The sequence below is a fragment of the Cucurbita pepo genome, chromosome LG13 (genome assembly GCF_002806865.2).
Source record: "Cucurbita pepo subsp. pepo cultivar mu-cu-16 chromosome LG13, ASM280686v2, whole genome shotgun sequence".
In the NCBI taxonomy this organism is placed as follows: domain Eukaryota; kingdom Viridiplantae; phylum Streptophyta; class Magnoliopsida; order Cucurbitales; family Cucurbitaceae; genus Cucurbita; species Cucurbita pepo.
This window is the reverse complement of record NC_036650.1, coordinates 6,833,481-6,850,616: the sequence shown is the minus strand read 5'-3', so window position 1 is coordinate 6,850,616 and position 17,136 is coordinate 6,833,481. Positions and strand designations below refer to the sequence as shown.

Here is a 17,136-nt window from a genome sequence, read left to right as displayed (position 1 = left end):
TTAGATTGGTTAATTTTACCCTCTTTAGTTTATATATATTACGATTTTGATACACGTCCTCGGGATATATGGTGGAAGGTGAATAAGATTGGAAAGATGAAGTACATCGAACATCGATACAGGTGTAGTGAACGCTCGACGTTTTTTGTACTTTAGTTGATACTTAAACTCATAGTAGTGTTAAACTAAACGTGCATATATAACAATTTTATTGCTTGTTATGAACTTTTAGTGTCGGTTTGTTAGTTCACATCCAACACTGCAGGGAATTTCATCGATGGGGGATGTATATTTTAACTTTACTGTAATGGGTTGTTCGGTCTCTTCCACTTTTAGCTGGGTTGTCTAAAAATTCTATATAAACACGTGGACTGTTTGGATGAGAGTCGTGTGAAGTGCTTTTCTCTCACCCGTGATATTATGTAACTTGTAACTCGAGATGTTTATTTAACTTGTGGGAGTAATCAACACGAAAATCTATATTTAAACCGAGAATGAAGGTGTGAGATAGAAATTGACTTGAAAATTATGTTGTAATATTGTTGTGTCTGATAAGACTCGAAATTATACTGAGAATCACAGACTAAAATTCTGTTTTATTTAAAGTGAAAACTATGTTACAAATTACGTTGAATATTATATTTTTATTTGTGAAATATTATTAAATTTCTTAGAATATTTTACTTTTATTTAATATAAAATTGTATTTGAAATTAATATTTTTAAAAGTAAAAATAAAAAGAAATTAAGAATTTAAATTTATTTTGGATTAATTGATTTTAAAATAATACAATAATTATGAAATGTCATAAGGGCGCTGACTAAAATGTCACATAGTCAACAGTTTTGACCAAGTAAGTTTAGAAGAAAAACAAAAGAAAATTCAACGCGAGTATATACACGCCATCCTCCTCTTGCCACTCACTATCGATCCACACCCTGATCATCTTGCTCGCGCCGGTCGTCTCAGATGAAAAATTTCCACATCAGTTCACACTCCAAATCCTCCGCCCGGTAGCTTCCCGAGAGGAGGGGGAGCGTTTCTTCTGTTCATCGAATTAGCATTTCGTCAATCGATCGATCGGAGCGCGGCGAACAGGGGCGGCGGCAGGAGGAAGAGCGGCGACGAAGTTGGATGGAAGAGACGACGATGGAGATTCGAGGAGAAGGAGGAGGAGGTTTCATGGAGTTCATGGTTTAAGGTGAGAGCGTTTGTTTTGAATTTTTTTTATTTTTTTCCCGCTTTGAAGGAAAAAGTACGTCTCTGTCAAAAGCTTGGCGCTAAAATTGAAGGGACCCACGAAGACCGAAGCCTGATTAAGGACCTTGATTATAGCGGCGGTGTGCTATGCCGATCACTGCATCGTCCGAGTAAATTTCAGCGGGACCTTCCTAATGTTTTTCTTCCTCTTTACCTCTCCCTCTCTGTCGGAATCTCTACGGCGGCTGTTCTCTCCCTCATCATATCCTTCTCTCTTTTTATGTTATTCTTCAAGGTGTTTGTATTGCGTCGATGTAGGTTTGATCGATCAATGCAGGTAAATGTTTGTCACATGGAGTTCTGTGCTAAATTGAATTATTCGGTTTTCTTCCGGGGGGATTACGAGTTCGATTTCTGCGAGTTCGCTGACAAACCCTAGAGGTTTTGCTTGAACTAGGGCCTAGAGCTTTCTTGGTTTGTTAGTTTTGAGTTGGGGAGGGCTTCTGATCTGATTGGTTCAATTTTTGCGATGAATTATTGTTTGGGAAACTTTGATCGTTATCTTATGGGAATTATGGTTTTCTAAAATTGAATTTCCTATTGCTACCCGCTTTGATTGTGAGTGGAACATCATCCCGCTTTCCCCTCTTCTTCTTTTTCTTCTTTTCTAGGTACATTGCCCAAGTTTTCCATTGGCTGCATACTGTTGTCTATGTTAAGAAAAACGTCGTTAGCACTTCAAAGATGTTACTTAATTAACGGGGTTGGAACTAATTCGATGTCACGGTTACTGCAGATAATTCTAGCTGTTTTCTGCTCCAGAGCTGGATTCTGGAGTCCTGCAAATTATATGAAGGCCGTTTTCTTTGGGTTTTTGCTCAACTAGCTTAAAGTGATGGCAGGAAATGTGAGGTTTGAGTCCACAAACTCAGCTATTCAAGATGAGTTAGCATTTGGGGGGAGCTACGGCAATGGACAGAGGATAAGCCAGACGAATGGCAGTGTGGATAGGTCTGGAAACTATCGTGATGGAGGAGAGGGCCGGATGTTTGGCTTGGGTTCTACTTCATCCCGAGGCATTGCTTCGTCCACTGGGGATCCACCTACATTATCTCAGTTTTTATTGTTGGATCCTATAAAATTGGGAGAGCAAAAGTATCCTCGTCCAGAAGAGTTAAAAAAGGTTCTCGAGATGTTATTTGGGATGAATGTAGAAGACAACTCGTTTGGATCTGCTCGTTTAAAGCATCCCTTGGCCGTGGAGGAGCTTAAGCGGTTCAGAGCTTGTGTCCTGGAAGCATCTAATAAGGCTAGGTACGTTAATTTTTTAATCGGTTTTGAATTTTCATATGCACTGGACATGGATATTTGTTTTCCCTCTCCTTTTATATGATGTTGTGATGCAGCATTCCTTGAGTCTGAAACATTCATATCCTGATAGTTACAAATTCTATTAGTACATTTTTCAAACTTAAATTAGGGTGGGTCAGTGAATTGACTGTTAACTTGGCTTGCAACAAATTGTTTGATTACATGAAGTTATCCCTTTTATTTGTTACCTTGTTGCATGTTTTCTTGGATAGAAATAGAAACTTTATGAGGAACTTGTGCGACATAAATGATAAAAGGAAAATAATTAAATTACTTGTTTGGAGAGGTAAACCAACGAGAAGTTGCAGAACATGATAATTAAGAAAATTTTCAAAATCGAAAAGAATGTAAAGGAAAAAGAAAAAACCAATCTCGAAGGGTGTCTCAAGGATCGAGGGAAAAAATTATTCAAAATATTTAAAAGAAGGTATTGTGAAGTACTATTTTGTCCTTCCTCAACTCTCAACTCCAGCCGTGAGAGCATTTTCCCACAAGATCTTCCATTTCTCTTAACTTGGTTCCTGGAAAGCATGTCCCAAGAATCCTCTAATAGACGGTGGATGCTTGGCCCTGGCTCCAAAGAAGGAAAAATGTGATAACATACTGTGGCATAGTAGTATAAACACAATGAACGAAAAGGAGGTTCTAGGTTTCCTAAAATATACCTCAATTAATAACACAGCTCTAGGAAAACATCATGACAGGAACTTCCTTGAACTTAGGCATCAGTATTCGGACCTCAAAAAAGGAGGATCCACAGGAACTCTAGCTGTTTTAGGATTGCATTCTTCCAAATGACTTCAGTCAAACCTTTGTTTTGGATAAATATGAGAGTTGAGAACTGTCGAGAGAGAGATTTACTGTAGATTTCTACCAAGTTCTTAAGAATCTAGATTCTCTTGTCAGCAAACTGGGAGGGCATGAAGCCATTGATTGTCTTCAACAGATTCGCAAACTCGACTTTCTCTCCCTCCATAAGGTCTCTTCCTCTTAAAAAATTTCATCCGAACAATCTGGAATGAGGATACTGATCTTGATGATCATATACTTTTCAGGGTTAGAGCAAGAAGGATGGATGAATCCTGGCACAAATTGAACAAGTACTGTGAGTCCCAGGTCCAGAAGAAGCAAATTCGGAATGAGATCTTAACTAACGAAAGGCCTGCTGTGCCTAACCTGCTGAAGAAGGGAAGTCAGGTTCATCGAAATTCTTCAGATGCTGTGAATCAGAGACTTGAAGACAGGGCAAAAAACAACGTTCTTAATAAGCGGGTTCGAACTTCAGTTGCCGAATTAAGGGTCTGTTAAACTTTTTTTTAACCTTTTTACTTCTATTCTAGTTTTCAATATTAATGTGCCTTTGTTTGTACTATTATCTTTTCATATAATGATAGTAATTGATGTACCTATCTTTGTTTGGTTCTCATTTTGAAAGTTTTCAATTTTTTTAGGTAAGAAACCAAGCTTCCATTGAGAAAGATAAAAGAACAACAACGACATATAAAAAAAAAACCCAACAAGAAATCAGAGCCCAATAACTAACTATAGAAAATAACTCCTATCCAACGAAATCAAGCCAAGATTATCTATATATATATATATATATATATATATATATATATATATATATATATATATATATATATATATANATATATATATATATATATATATATATATTTATATATTTATCAACTCTACTTGGAAACATTTTTTGGGGGTGAACTCTTTAGGAAGAAATGACTATTACTGGTTAGTCATCACTTATTTGTTTTGCATGCATTTAATGTAATTCTATTTATTTTGTTTTCCCATGGAGGTTCTCATAGTTTAAGTTCATTTGTTATTTCTTTTTGAGAAAAAAGTCAGCTATATTGTATTGCTAGTGACCAAAGCAGCAATTTATTAGAGAGCAAAGACGATTCGAATACTGCTTTGATTGCTGGATTTTGGGAATTCGGAAAAGAGTGAACTAATAGTCTTTTAAGAGAGATGTTGCAATTTCAGGTGTTTTTGGAGTACAATTCACTTTGTGCCCCCTTTCTGGTCTTCAGATACGAAGGACAATTTTAATTTGATTAGAATGGTACCCGAAGATATGCTATCTAACTAGGAGTCTTTGAAACGAACTATGGCTTGTGACTTCCTTGATGCCTTCTATCATAAAGGTTCTTCTTGTAATTTGGAAATGAGAGCACTTGAAGAGATGTAGTGAAATTTGGAATATGTATGGAGCATTTTATGTTAAGTGGCTTCTTTATGACCATTCATCAGGAAGGATTCTTTAAGGTCAACATAGATAATTAAGGATTACGAGGAATGAGTTCAGACCATCACCTACCTAAAATTTAATATTTTAAAGTTTTCTTGGCAACCAAATATAGTATAGTTAAATGGTTGTTCTGTGAGAAACATTGAGCTATAAATGAGATTTCTTATTGCTGTCCAGAATTTTCTTGAAAACCATTCTTCAATTTCTACACATTTACTGGCATGTACATTTCTTTCAATTCAGGCTAGTGGGTATTTCTTAGATTAAACTGCTCGAGTAATTTTATATAGTTTTTTTAATAGGCTGAAGGCCGGACTAACAATGTTATGAGGCAGCCTCCTCCCTTGGGGAGAGATAGAGATTTGCTTAGGGATGGAGGTGAAGCTTCTGATCTAGTTGAAGAAAAAATTCGCAAACTACCAACTGGAGAATCATGGGACAGAAGGATGAAAAGGAAGCGGTCTGTGGGTACAGTTTTAACTAGACCCTTGGATGGTGAAGGAGAGCTTAAACGTGTCATGCTGCATAAGCTGAATAATGAGCCCGGAGTGCAATCATCCGAGTCCCAAAGTGTCAGGTGATTTATTTCATCATTACTATTCATTTCTTTACTTGTTGCTAATTGGACGAATGCTGTACAATCCAAAGATGAGAAATCTAGGTAGGATATTGTTAGTAATGTTCTATAACTAGCAAGATTGTATGCTAAGCTTGATCTTTATACCTATCTCTCTCTCTCTCTCTTTTTTTTTTTTTGCCCCCAGTAGCAGTTGATTTATCATTGGAAGTGGCCTTTTGAGATTGTTTGGGAGATGAGTCTAAAAATTAATTTTGTTTTAAAGTAAGTCTCAACCTTTAATGAACCTCTCACATAGAAATATATTGTCAATAACTTTCTATAGGTATAACTAGCAAGGTTGTATGCTATTCTTGACTTTTATAGTTTTTCCAACAATTGATTTATCATTGGAATTGACCTTTTGAGATTGTTTGGGAGATGAGTCTAGAATTGATTTTTGTTTTATAATAAGTCTCAACCTTTTACGAACCTCTCTTTAGCAACTTCATTGAGAAAATGTTGCTATGTGGCCAAATCTTATCGTTATTACTGAACCTTGTCCGATCCATTGCCCTTGTGTAGTCTTTTAGCAGGTTCTCAATGAAAGTGTCGCTTTATTAAAAAAATCTCATTAATTCAAATGTGGGAAGCTCATGCTTTAGTGACTTATCTTTTGGAACCATTGAAGTCGTTTTATTTTGGAAAATCACCAGTCTGTCTACCATGATTTTAATTGCATATAGTCAACCTTTACAAACCTTTCAATAATATCCCTATCAAACAATTATTTACTGTAGTCGGTTTAGACAGCTTGTGTGCTCGTCTTTTTAAACAATGAGGTTTGGATGGGATATCCCCTTACTCTTTTTCTTTTCCTACCCAATTCTTTGTGCGACTAGTTCATTTCTTTTAGAATGATATGACCTGCTACTAGCCATTTGCACAGCAAAAGCCTTTGAAAAATTATCCAATTTGTACCTAGAAACTGGCATCACAACGATTCTAGATCCTTCGTAACTAAAGATTTGAGTGGAGACTGTTAGCTTTGCAACAATGTTGTGTTTGTTTCCTCCTCTTGAAGTGCCTTATCTGATTTTTTTGTATAAATTCATTTTTTCGTAATTCTCAACCAGATTTGAGTGGGTTGCTTATCGTCCATCCCCTTTTTTCTGGTGTTGATATTGATGAAAGTTGTTTATAACCCCCCTTCCCTCACCAGAAAAAGGGAAGATTTTGAAGTAGAGTAGTTAGCTATGTGGCATGCATTTATGCAATAGTTGAAGTGGGTTTGAAGAATTTTAATTCAAGTCATATTCATGTGAACATAAATGTAATCCGTACATTTTCAATTCTGTCTTCATAAAGGAAGAACACATTTCTAATTTCATGGATAGTTCTATATATTGCAGTCTTTTTCCTTTTCTTTACCGGAAACATTCAATTTATGGGAAACTGGAAAGGATATTTTTATTGGACATGAGTTATTTTTTTTGTGTCATTACCTGTTTATTGATGCTATAGGATGGATAAACGTTGAAATATGATGTTCATTGCAGATCAGGTTCTTCTAGTGGTATTAGTGGCACAAACAAGTGCGATGGAAGTTCTTTGCCTATCAGTTCAAGTGTGCGGATTATTCCCAAGGCTGAGCCTGAAAAGAAGCCCACTCTTTATAGGGATTCTACTGGTGGACAAGCAAAGGACCGACTACTAGTTAAAGGAAATAATAAGTATGTCGTTCCTTTTAATCTACTATGACTGGTGCTGTTTTCTTCTCTCTCTTCTTGATAAGAAACGGTTTTATGTAAAAAAACACAAATATACAAGGATAGTTTTTACCAGTACGAGAGGATGAGAATCAAAGAAAATAAGTTATAAAATGCTGTGTCTTAAAAAAGCGCCTTAAGGCTTCTTCATTAATAAAAAAAAAAAAAAAAAAAAAAAAAAAAAAAAAAAAAAAAAAAAAAAAAANCATGGTGTTTCATGAATTTTAAATGCATAGTGGCAGAAAAATTTGAGAACTGAACATTGAAATCTGAAATAAAAAAAACTTCCAAAATGTATAAAATAAAATGTGTTAGTAGAATTACATTTCTTGAAAATTATAGTTTGAAGTACAATTCTTAGGGACAGATTGTTTAGAAGGTCAGATGGTGATTAGAATTGCATCAATCATTTTTCCTTTGGAATCTTGTTGTAAGGGACAGACAACAAACATTATCCAAAGAAGGAATCCTCACTGTTATACTTCGCCCAACTGCCTGCCTTAGAAGTTAGTCTCACAAGACCAATTCTTCATTTTCTTTCACTTAAACCTTGTGGGCCAATCTTCTGCAACTTGGTTGTGTGCTTCCCTTCTTCATTCTCCAAGGATTCCAATTGCTATTTGGCGACAATTTCAAACAAAAAGTGAAGGTGTTATGGACATTTGTTAGCATTCTTGGGGAAGTTGGACTGGAAAGAAAGATCAAAATTTCTTAAATTTTTTTCAGTGAGTGAGGTCCTCGAGGTGTGGGTGACTGCTTACTATTAGAACCTCCTTTTGGTGATCTCTCTCTAAGTTTCCACGACAATCAGAAGGGTGCTGTTTCTGAAAATAACTTCATAAATGATTTGTGGTTTGCTGCAATTGAAGTTTGGACTTTTGATTTTTTTACGGGCACATTTTCATCTACTGCCATATTTTGAGCAGTTTATGTTTGCTCGCATACAGTTCGGAAGATTTCACGTTATTTTTTATTAATTTGAGATTATCATCAGATTAAATGTTCGTGAAGATAATCATGTAGCTGGTCCTTATTCGCTGGCAAAAGGAAAGGGCTCAAGGGCACCCAGGTCTGGCTCTACTACGGCTGGAAGTTCATCTCCTAGTCTTTCACGCATGTCTGGAGCTCTTGATGGCTGGGAACAACCTCCAAGTGCAAATAAATTTCAGTCAGTAAATGGGGCTAACAATCGCAAGCGTCCCATGCCCAGTGGATCATCTTCTCCTCCCATGGCTCAATGGGTTGGCCAGAGGCCACAGAAAATATCCCGTACTAGAAGATCTAATCTGCTATCACCTGTTTCAAATCATGATGATGTGCAGGGGTCTGAAGGTTCTCCTTCAGATTTAGGTGGTAGAATAGCTTCTCCTGTTGCAGGTGGTTCGTTTCTTTCAAGGAACTTGTCTATTGGTAGTCATCAAGTTAGGGTGAAACAGGAAGTTGTGTCGTCTCCTGCTAGGTTATCTGAGAGTGAAGAATCTGGTGCTGGTGAAAATCATGACAGTCAGTTGAAAGAGAAAGGATCAGTGTGTCGGGAACCAGAAGAAAGAATGTTGGCTCCTGCTGCTCAGAATAATGTTCCTAACATCTTTCATTCAGTCAAGAACAAGGTACTTATCAAGGAAGAAACTGGGGACTCTGGTAGAAGACAGGGAAGAAGCGGTAGAGGTTCATCATTTTCGAGGGTTTCTGTTTCACCAGCGAGGGAAAAATTGGAGACTCCAACTTTGACTAAACCACTTAAAATTGCAAGGCTCGGTTCTGAGAAAAACGGAAGGTGATAGATCTGCCAACATCTTTTCTCTCTCTTTTTATTGTTTCTTTTCTCTTTCATTATTTCTTTTTGATAACCTTTATCTTATTGATATATAATACATCAGCAAGTCAGGACGCCCCCCACTGAAAAAGTTATCTGATCGTAAGGCCTTCAGCCGAGTTTCACAAACATCAGTTGGTGGTTCCCCTGATTGTACAGGTGTGTTATGATTATATGGTATCCAATGAGGTGTTTCTCCTAGAAACAAGATACTAGCTCTAGTTGGTAACAGTTTTAACGACAAAGCTCTTACTGTTTAGCTTACTGACAGCGAGTGATTTTAAGTTCTTAGTGTTTAATATTTCATGTCCTACCCCGATTCACCTGTTTTCAGTTATCAGATCAATAGGTAAAAGTTTTTTACGTGGCACAACATTTTTTTGCAAGAAAAAGTCGGAGCATATTTGTGAGCAAGGAGAAAGTATTGTTGTGGTGGGTAGGACTAGAAGATATTCTTGATAGTCGTATGAAAACATTCTTCCAGTGCAACAATTTGATCAATGCTACAACATAGTTTTGTTTAGGTTTGGATATATGCTTTAGTATTGAGTGACTTTTGCTTCCCATGAAAAGAATATGTCTTGAGTTGAAATAATAAATTTTATAATGGTATCATTCTATTTTTCTTCCTAGAAAGGAAGATTTTAGTTTTTTACCCACACATCCAATGTAGCAATGTAAAACATGAGCATGAGCTATATGGAAATATTCTTCCAGTTCAACATTTTGTTGAATGCTACAATATGTTTTTATTTAGGGTTTAGATGTATGCTAAGTATCGAGTAGACTTTTGTTTTCACTGAAAGAAAATTTCTCTAGTTGAAACAATAATTTCTATAGTGATATCATTCTGCTACTCTTTTCTTAAAAGGTAGATAAAGTTTAGTGCATGTGTGATATGATGATGTGAAACATAGAAGTGGGAATTGAAAGTTCTTGCAAGAAAGTTTTTATTTCTTGTTCAGTTTCTATATGTCCATTGAATTGGTTCACTTCCTAAACGTTACACGTGCATTAGTATTCTTCTATATGGTTTGTAGGTGAATCGGATGATGACCGTGAAGAACTCTTAGAAGCTGCGAATTATGCTTGTAACCCAAGCTGTATGTATCCCTCTTCAAATTTAGAATCTCTTCTTGGGGAAGAATGTCTAGTGTTCGTGTATCGTATGTATGCATGTACAGTTGCTTATTTCTTAAACATGACCATGCTCATGTTATTCTTTTGTATTTTTCCTATTGCAGATGTTTGCTGTTCTAGTACATTTTGGTGGAAAGTGGAATTTTTATTTGCTTCCCTCAGCCAAGAGGATGAATCCTTTTTGAAGCAGCAGGTAAGAGCTACAATATTCTATTATACTGCTAACACCAGTAGTTCTCAATTTCACTAAAAAATATTCTTAAACTATAAGAACTATAATATTCTATGTTACTACTAACATCGGTAGTTCTCAATGTCTTTAAAAGCTAATTCTTAAATATCGTTGAACTTAATCTGCAGATAATCCTAGACAAGAATGATGAAAGCTTCTCTGAAGTATTGGACCACGAGAACACAATTTCGGTATGTGTCTGGATTTTCATTTGTCTAGTAGCACATATAAATTATTCAAAACTGAAGGTATTGCTACGTTGTTAGAAAATTTAGGTGAAGATATTGGGTTTATAAAGAATTTAGTAGAGAATCGTTCAGGCAAATTTGAACTGTGAGAAATGTAGTGGGAATTGCAAATAACTTTATTTATTTGACACTTACAAATTCTTGAATGATTACCTAGTATAGTCGGATGGTAGCTGCTTATGACTGGTTGCTTAGGATAGTAGGGATGATAATTAGGGAAGTAAATGCATCACATTATGTAAACCCTACTGTTCGAGCGTAAAGCATTGGAAAGTTATTACTTGTTCCATCTTAGCAACCCATTTAGGGCATCGTTTCAGCTGCTGCTTTGGACAGCTACGACTCATAACAATGATTTGTTGTGTTTGGTGTACATATAATATATAGGTTTCTAGTCTCTTTTGAGTAAACACTTCTTTCTTGTTAGGTTAGGTTGTTCTGCCTTCCTTTTGGGCTGTCTTTTTGTAGGTCTTCTTTTTTTTTTTTTGGCCTGTAGTTTTGAAGATGTGGTATTTTCTCAGGGTGCTTTTGTGGCAGAGGAGGATTCATCACCTCAGGCACTTGGTTCTGGAAGAAAAAACCAATTCTCGCTTACTGAAAGCGAACCACAAAACATGGTTAGAAAGGTCGATCAGGTTGATGAAGCGGAGGACTTCGTGACTTTAAGTGGAAAATTAGAATCAGAAAAGAGAAAAATCGTTACTCCGCTATACCAAAGAGTATTATCAGCTTTAATAGTTGAAGATGAAATGGAGGAGTTCCAAGAAAGTAGAGGGACAAATATGTTTTCACAATATGGGGGAGATGACTTTCCTGATGTTATACATCCCTCTGTTGATATTGAGCCTGAAAACTCCATTGGAATTGCATTTGAATCTGAGTTGGATCTAAAAACTCAACAAAGGGCTGGTCGTAGATTTTCTTGCAATGGAAGCACGACCTTCAATTTGGGATCGAGGCGTGACAGTCAGTCCTTTAATGATCAAGCAGATCATGGATATCAACCATTAAACAATGGATACTTCTCCAAGCTTCACGAAAATGGTCTTGTTGGACCCCTAGGCATGCATTTGAAGGAGTCTAATGTCTCTGTCTTTAATTGCCAGTATGAACAGATGTCTGTGGAGAATAGACTCATGCTGGAGCTCCAGAGCATTGGATTGTATCCCGAAACAGTGGTATGTAGTCGGGATTTAGTTTGTACCCTTGATATATACTTTTCCGTGTAGTGGCCTTATTCTTTCTACTCTTCAATGGTATCTTTCTTAGCCTGATCTAGCAGATGGGGAAGAGGATACAATAAATCAAGAAATTCTTGAATTAGAGAAGAAACTTAACCAGCAGGTTGTAATGCTCTCTTCATAATGCCTTTTATGTTTTTCATTTTAGGTTTCCATAAGATTTTGTTCTCATATCCTCTTTGACATTTCTAAGCTTCATATTTCCTGCTGATGTATTAACTTATGCTTCATAGGTTGTTAAAGCAAAAATTCATGGAAACAAAATAATCAAAGCAATCGAGGAAGGCAGAAAAACGGAAGAACGGTGGGTTTACAGTTACTTGGACCTTTGCTTCCATCATTAACCCACATATAGCAACTGATTATTAATTGTGAGAATTTTCTTTTTCATAATATAACCTTGTAGGTCCCGTGAACAGTTGGCGATGGACCGGCTTGTTCAGTTGGCTTGTTTAAAGCAGTTGGTATGTAAAGATATAGAATATTTATGCTTACTTACTTTTGTTACCCCTTTCATTGGCTTATATTCATGCAAGTCTTTTTGCCCGGTCCTTTTACAGTTTTCCCTCTTGGCTAAGATCGATATAAAATGGTCTCTCTAGTAATATATGGCGTTTCTCGCAAATATAAAAGGTGTGACGTCATGTTGAGAGTTTTTGAGGTTTAGGCTTTCTGAGCCAAAGTAAACTCTAACCTATAAATAAGTTTGTTATTAAGGATTTTTTTCGAGTTCGTACATATTTTGGATGGGACACACCTTATGGCCGACGTTAATTCTACATTTTACTGGGAGTTTTATTAATGTTGCTATCGTTTTTCTTAAGATAAGCAATCACAAATCCTTTCGTGAGATTTTCAATTATTAGAAGTTAGTTTATCATTGTGTATGCTTGGCATGAATTTATTTCTATAAATTAGTTTGCCTTGAAGATGAATATGGAATGTTTTGTTATGAACCAAAACAGTTGTTTTTTCTTCTATGATTGAGTAGTAAACTGATGTTGCAGTTTATTGTAAATTTTAAATTGCTCAAATTCATTTATTAACTCACTATTTCACCATATGGCTGATATGATAGGCCACTCGAGGCAGTAGCGCTGCAAAATTGGGGATCCCCAAGGTATCAAAACAAGTTGCTTCAGCTTTCATGAAAAGAACTCTTGCTAGATGTCGAAGATTTGAAGATACACAAAAAAGTTGCTTCAGTGAGCCTGCACTTCGAGACATTCTAACTCGACCTTCTAACCGAATTGATGCTGATGTTATGAATGGTAATGATTCGGTCGTTTCCAATTAGCAGAAACTTTAACCCATCTATTTTGTTTGATGTCTTGTTGAACTTTAAATATTATATTTTTCCTAAAAGAAAGAAAAGAAAAGAAAAGACAGTAACTGAAAGGTTATATATGGTGCTTGAGCACATGAATTCGTCCCCGAGCCATGTAATGATTTTTCTTTGTTCATTCCGGTCTCTGCTGTAACGTCAAAGAAGTTCAATGTTTTCATCTTGTATGCTTGGTTCTTAACTATTATCTACCACCGCAGGTTCCTTTCCTGGTGAAGCTCATCAAAATGGTGTGCAGAATCATAAAAGTGGAAGGGGATTACTTCATTCTTCCAACCAGGATTTCACCCGAACGGGGCCAATAGTGAATAGAGGGAAGAAGAAAGAAGTGTTACTTGATGATGTAGGAAGTGCTTGCATGAGAGTTGTATCAACCATGGGTAACAATTCATTAGGTGGAGTTAAGGGGAAACGAAGTGAGAGAGAAAGGGACAAGGATATGTCATCTAGATTGTGTGTTACCAAAGCTGGGCGTTCATCTGCTGGGGATTTTCGGGGTGAGCGTAAAACAAAAACAAAGCCCAAGCAGAAGACAGCTCAGCTATCTCCTGCAGGAAATAGAATAGGCAAGTTAACGGATGGAACTTATTCCGATAACCCTGCTAGTAGGGTGTCCAATGAAGTTGCAAATGGTAGCACGAAAAAGGAATTTACCGTGGTATTGCCCCTTAATAATGCTACCCCTCACCCGTCAAAGGATCTTAGTGAACGTACAGATTTCACGAATCTTCAGTTACATGATTTAGATTCCATGGAGTTAGGTGTGGGCAATGAACTTGGTGGCCCTCAAGATCTCGATTCTTGGTTGAACATTGACGAAGATGGATTTCAAGATCATGATGCAGTGGGCCTCGACATACCCATGGACGACCTCTCTGAGTTAAATATGCTTTTATAGCTATTGTGTAGTTTCATTTTTTTCCCCCTTGACTGGAATTTAGAGCTCTATACTTTAGTTGGGTGGGGAGCTCTCATGTGTACCTGTGAACAGATTGGCATTTGCTAGCACTGTCATTCAATTCTTTCACTTCTTGAGACAGGAGAGCGGGCGAACGAGGTCGTAATTGTGTATGTAACCAGATAACTTATTTCATATGCAAACAAAAGAATTTTCTCGGAAGATTTGTCCATGATGCAGAGAACAGAAGGTAGGGTAACTAGTTTCGTTCTTTTGACTATCCCAAGAGCCGATGCAAGGATCAGCGGGATGCCGTAGCTTTAAGAGAGGGGCGGATACTTGCCATGATATTAATGATATATTTGCTAGTGATGCTGAAGATATGAAAGCCTTGCCGTTTACCTCTACTGCTTGTCATAGTGCGAAGTCCCATACTTGTGGTAAGATACCTATTGTTTTGTTATTACAATGCGTTATGTTGAGAATGGTATGGTTCTTTGTACGCTTAATTCATATCATTAATTACATCTGTCTGCCTTTTCCTTTAAACTGGGTCCTGTTTTTCTGCTAATCTCTGCATTGTTTCTGAGGTATGCATTCTCTTGTATGGAGTGATGGAAAAAGCTTAAAATATCATCGTAGTCTAGTAGTTGGACACGCAACTTCCACGATAGTATGATTCTATATCCGAGTAAATAGTTGTTCACAAGGCTTAGTTTTCGTTTCTTCATTCTCTTTATTTTTCTGTTCTTTATCTCTTTCTCAGTGAAAATTATCAAGGAGCAGGCTTCACGCCTAGGTTGAGGATAGAAGCATTTGTGGACTGCCTCTGTCGGATGGTAGATGTGAGATCCCACATCGGTTGGGGAGGAGAATGAAACACCCTTTATAGGGGTATGGAAACCTCTCCCTAGTAAACGCATTTTAAAAACCTTGAGGGGAAGCCTAAATAGGACAATATATGCTAGCGGTGGGTCTGGGCTGTTACAAATGGTATCAGAGCCAGACATCAGGCAATGTGCTAGTGAGGAGGTTGTTCCTCGTAGGGGGTAGACACGAGGTGGTGTGCCAGTGAGGACGCTAGTCCCCGAAGGGGGTGGATTTGGTGGGGGTCCCACATTGATTGGAGAAAGGAACGAGTGCCATCGAGGACACTGGGCCCTGAAGGGGGTGGATTGTGAGATTCCACATCGGTTGGGGAGGAGGAAACACCCTTTATAAGAGTGTGAAAACCTCTCCCTAGTAGATATGTTTTAAAAACCTTGAGGGGAAAGCTCAAAGAGGACAATATCTGTTAGCGGTGGGTCTGGGCCGTTACAGTAGACTTCTCAGAAGACCTTTTTTTTTTTTTTTTTTTAAAAATCCAGTTTTTAGTCATTTTGTGGAGTAATTGGCTTACGGAGCATGATCTGCGGGGGCTTTTCACAATTTCAGTACTTGATTTTGGTTTCTGCTGTTGAACATAACTCTGTAGATAAGATATCAATTATCATTTTGAAGGAGCATAGTTTGATCCTCTACCTCTATAGTTAATGGAACTCGAAAAAAAGAAGGTTTCTCCTGCTAATTAGTTTCTTAATGTTCTGATTTTCTTCATCCATGATTGTCTTGGAAGGTTAAAGTCATTCTTAGTAGCAACTGCATTCTCTATCAAGAACGAAACAGAATATTCTTTTACTTGAATTTTTGTCTTCTCATCTTCTTAGAGTCTGTTGTTCTACCTCACGATATCTCGAATACGTCGCTTCTACCTCCTATAAAAACACTCATCATTTCAAATCGATCACAGTGTACAGGAAAGCTTCTATCATTGAAGGACCGAGCCTCCGGACGAAGTACGTGAAGCATCACGAGGTCCAGTTCCAGCAGGACAGATAAATGCAGCTCGATTCAGATCTCGAAAACTGCTGTCATGGGGGAAACAATTGCCAAAGCCAAAGGCCTTAAATAAAGGTCCAGAAAACAGTAAGCTTGCTGGTGCTGTCAATATGTTGAAATGTCTTGTAAACTTGTAAAGAGGTAAGCAATTGCTCCAGGAAATATTATATTTGTTGGTAGCGAGCAGGATAATGGAAGTAGCAGGGACTAAGTTCCTTACTATGCTTGCTTTCTTTTTGAAGAATATCCGTATGTAGTTTCTTACTTGTAATCAGTATCTTATTTACTAAGTTATGTTCGGATTGATATTGATATCGGTTCGTTTCTTACTTTTAATACGTATTTTATTTACTATGTTATACTCATATTGATATTGATATCTGTCCGTTTCTTACTTTTTAATACGCATCTTATTTACTAAGTTATGTTCAGATTGATATTGATATCGATTCGTTTCTTATTTTTAATACGTATTTTATTTACTATGTTATATTCAAATTGATATTGATATCTGTCCGTTTCTTACTTTTTTAATACGTATCTTATTTACTAAGTTATCCTCATATTAATATTGATATCTGTCCGTTTATTACTTATAATAATTATCTTATTTACTAAATTATGTTCAGATTCATATTGATATCGGTCCATTTCTTATTTTTAATATGTATTTTTATTTACTAAGTTATGCTCAGATTGGTATTAATATTTGTTCGTTTCTTACTTTTTAACACATATCTTATTTATTGAGTTATCCTCATATTGATATTGATACCTGTCCGTTTATTACTTGTAATAAACATCTTATTTACTAAGTTATATATTGATACTTGTCCGTTTATTATTTGTAATAAGTATCTTAGTAAAGATTGGTATTGATATATGTATGTTTCTTGCTTGTAATACGTATCTTATTTATTGAGTTATTCTGATACCGTCTGTTTCTTACTTGTAATAAATATCTTATTTGTTAAGTTATGCTCAGGTTTATATTGATCCTGTCGTTGAAGTATAGTTGTTGAATAGTTATGGGTCCACGTCTTTAACCGCTCGTGTCTATTTTTTTATATAATAAAATCTGAATTATTAGAATATTGAAACTAAATTATGATAATTACTAAAACCAAAACTTTATGGATTAAATGTTATTTTAATTTTAAAATTTTAAA

The 17,136-nt window shown here is 36.5% G+C and overlaps 1 protein-coding gene across 3 annotated transcripts; it reads left to right on the top strand.

The window, feature by feature from the left end:
• The first annotated feature begins 914 nt into the window (after positions 1 to 914).
• Positions 915 to 16,299, top strand: LOC111808618. 3 transcript variants are annotated; one of them, XM_023694710.1, is made up of 17 exons: positions 915 to 1,202; positions 1,998 to 2,515; positions 3,628 to 3,871; positions 5,147 to 5,421; positions 6,960 to 7,133; positions 8,164 to 8,946; positions 9,050 to 9,144; positions 10,026 to 10,088; positions 10,230 to 10,318; positions 10,486 to 10,548; positions 11,127 to 11,783; positions 11,875 to 11,949; positions 12,080 to 12,150; positions 12,253 to 12,310; positions 12,925 to 13,117; positions 13,392 to 14,529; positions 15,879 to 16,299. In XM_023694710.1, the coding sequence occupies exons 2-16, from the start codon at positions 2,097 to 2,099 to the stop codon at positions 14,087 to 14,089; spliced, it is 3,957 nt and encodes a 1,318-aa protein (XP_023550478.1). In that variant the 5' UTR covers positions 915 to 1,202; positions 1,998 to 2,096; the 3' UTR covers positions 14,090 to 14,529; positions 15,879 to 16,299. The 3 variants fall into 3 exon arrangements, with proteins under 3 accessions (XP_023550478.1, XP_023550477.1, XP_023550479.1); XM_023694709.1 differs by lacking the exon at positions 915 to 1,202 and adding an exon at positions 1,318 to 1,538; XM_023694711.1 differs by lacking the exons at positions 915 to 1,202; positions 1,998 to 2,515 and adding an exon at positions 3,482 to 3,551.
• Positions 16,300 to 17,136: the final 837 nt, after the last annotated feature.

What these genes read in the sequence shown, in the direction of transcription:
- LOC111808618 (XM_023694710.1), top strand. Translation starts at nt 2,097, where the DNA reads ATGGCAGGAAATGTGAGGTTTGAGTCCACAAACTCAGCTATTCAAGAT. An exon ending in GGTTCTGAGAAAAACGGAAG is followed by an intron (nt 8,947 to 9,049) that starts GTGATAGATCTG and finishes ATAATACATCAG; the next exon opens with CAAGTCAGGACGCCCCCCAC. An exon ending in GGCAGAAAAACGGAAGAACG is followed by an intron (nt 12,151 to 12,252) that starts GTGGGTTTACAG and finishes ATAACCTTGTAG; the next exon opens with GTCCCGTGAACAGTTGGCGA.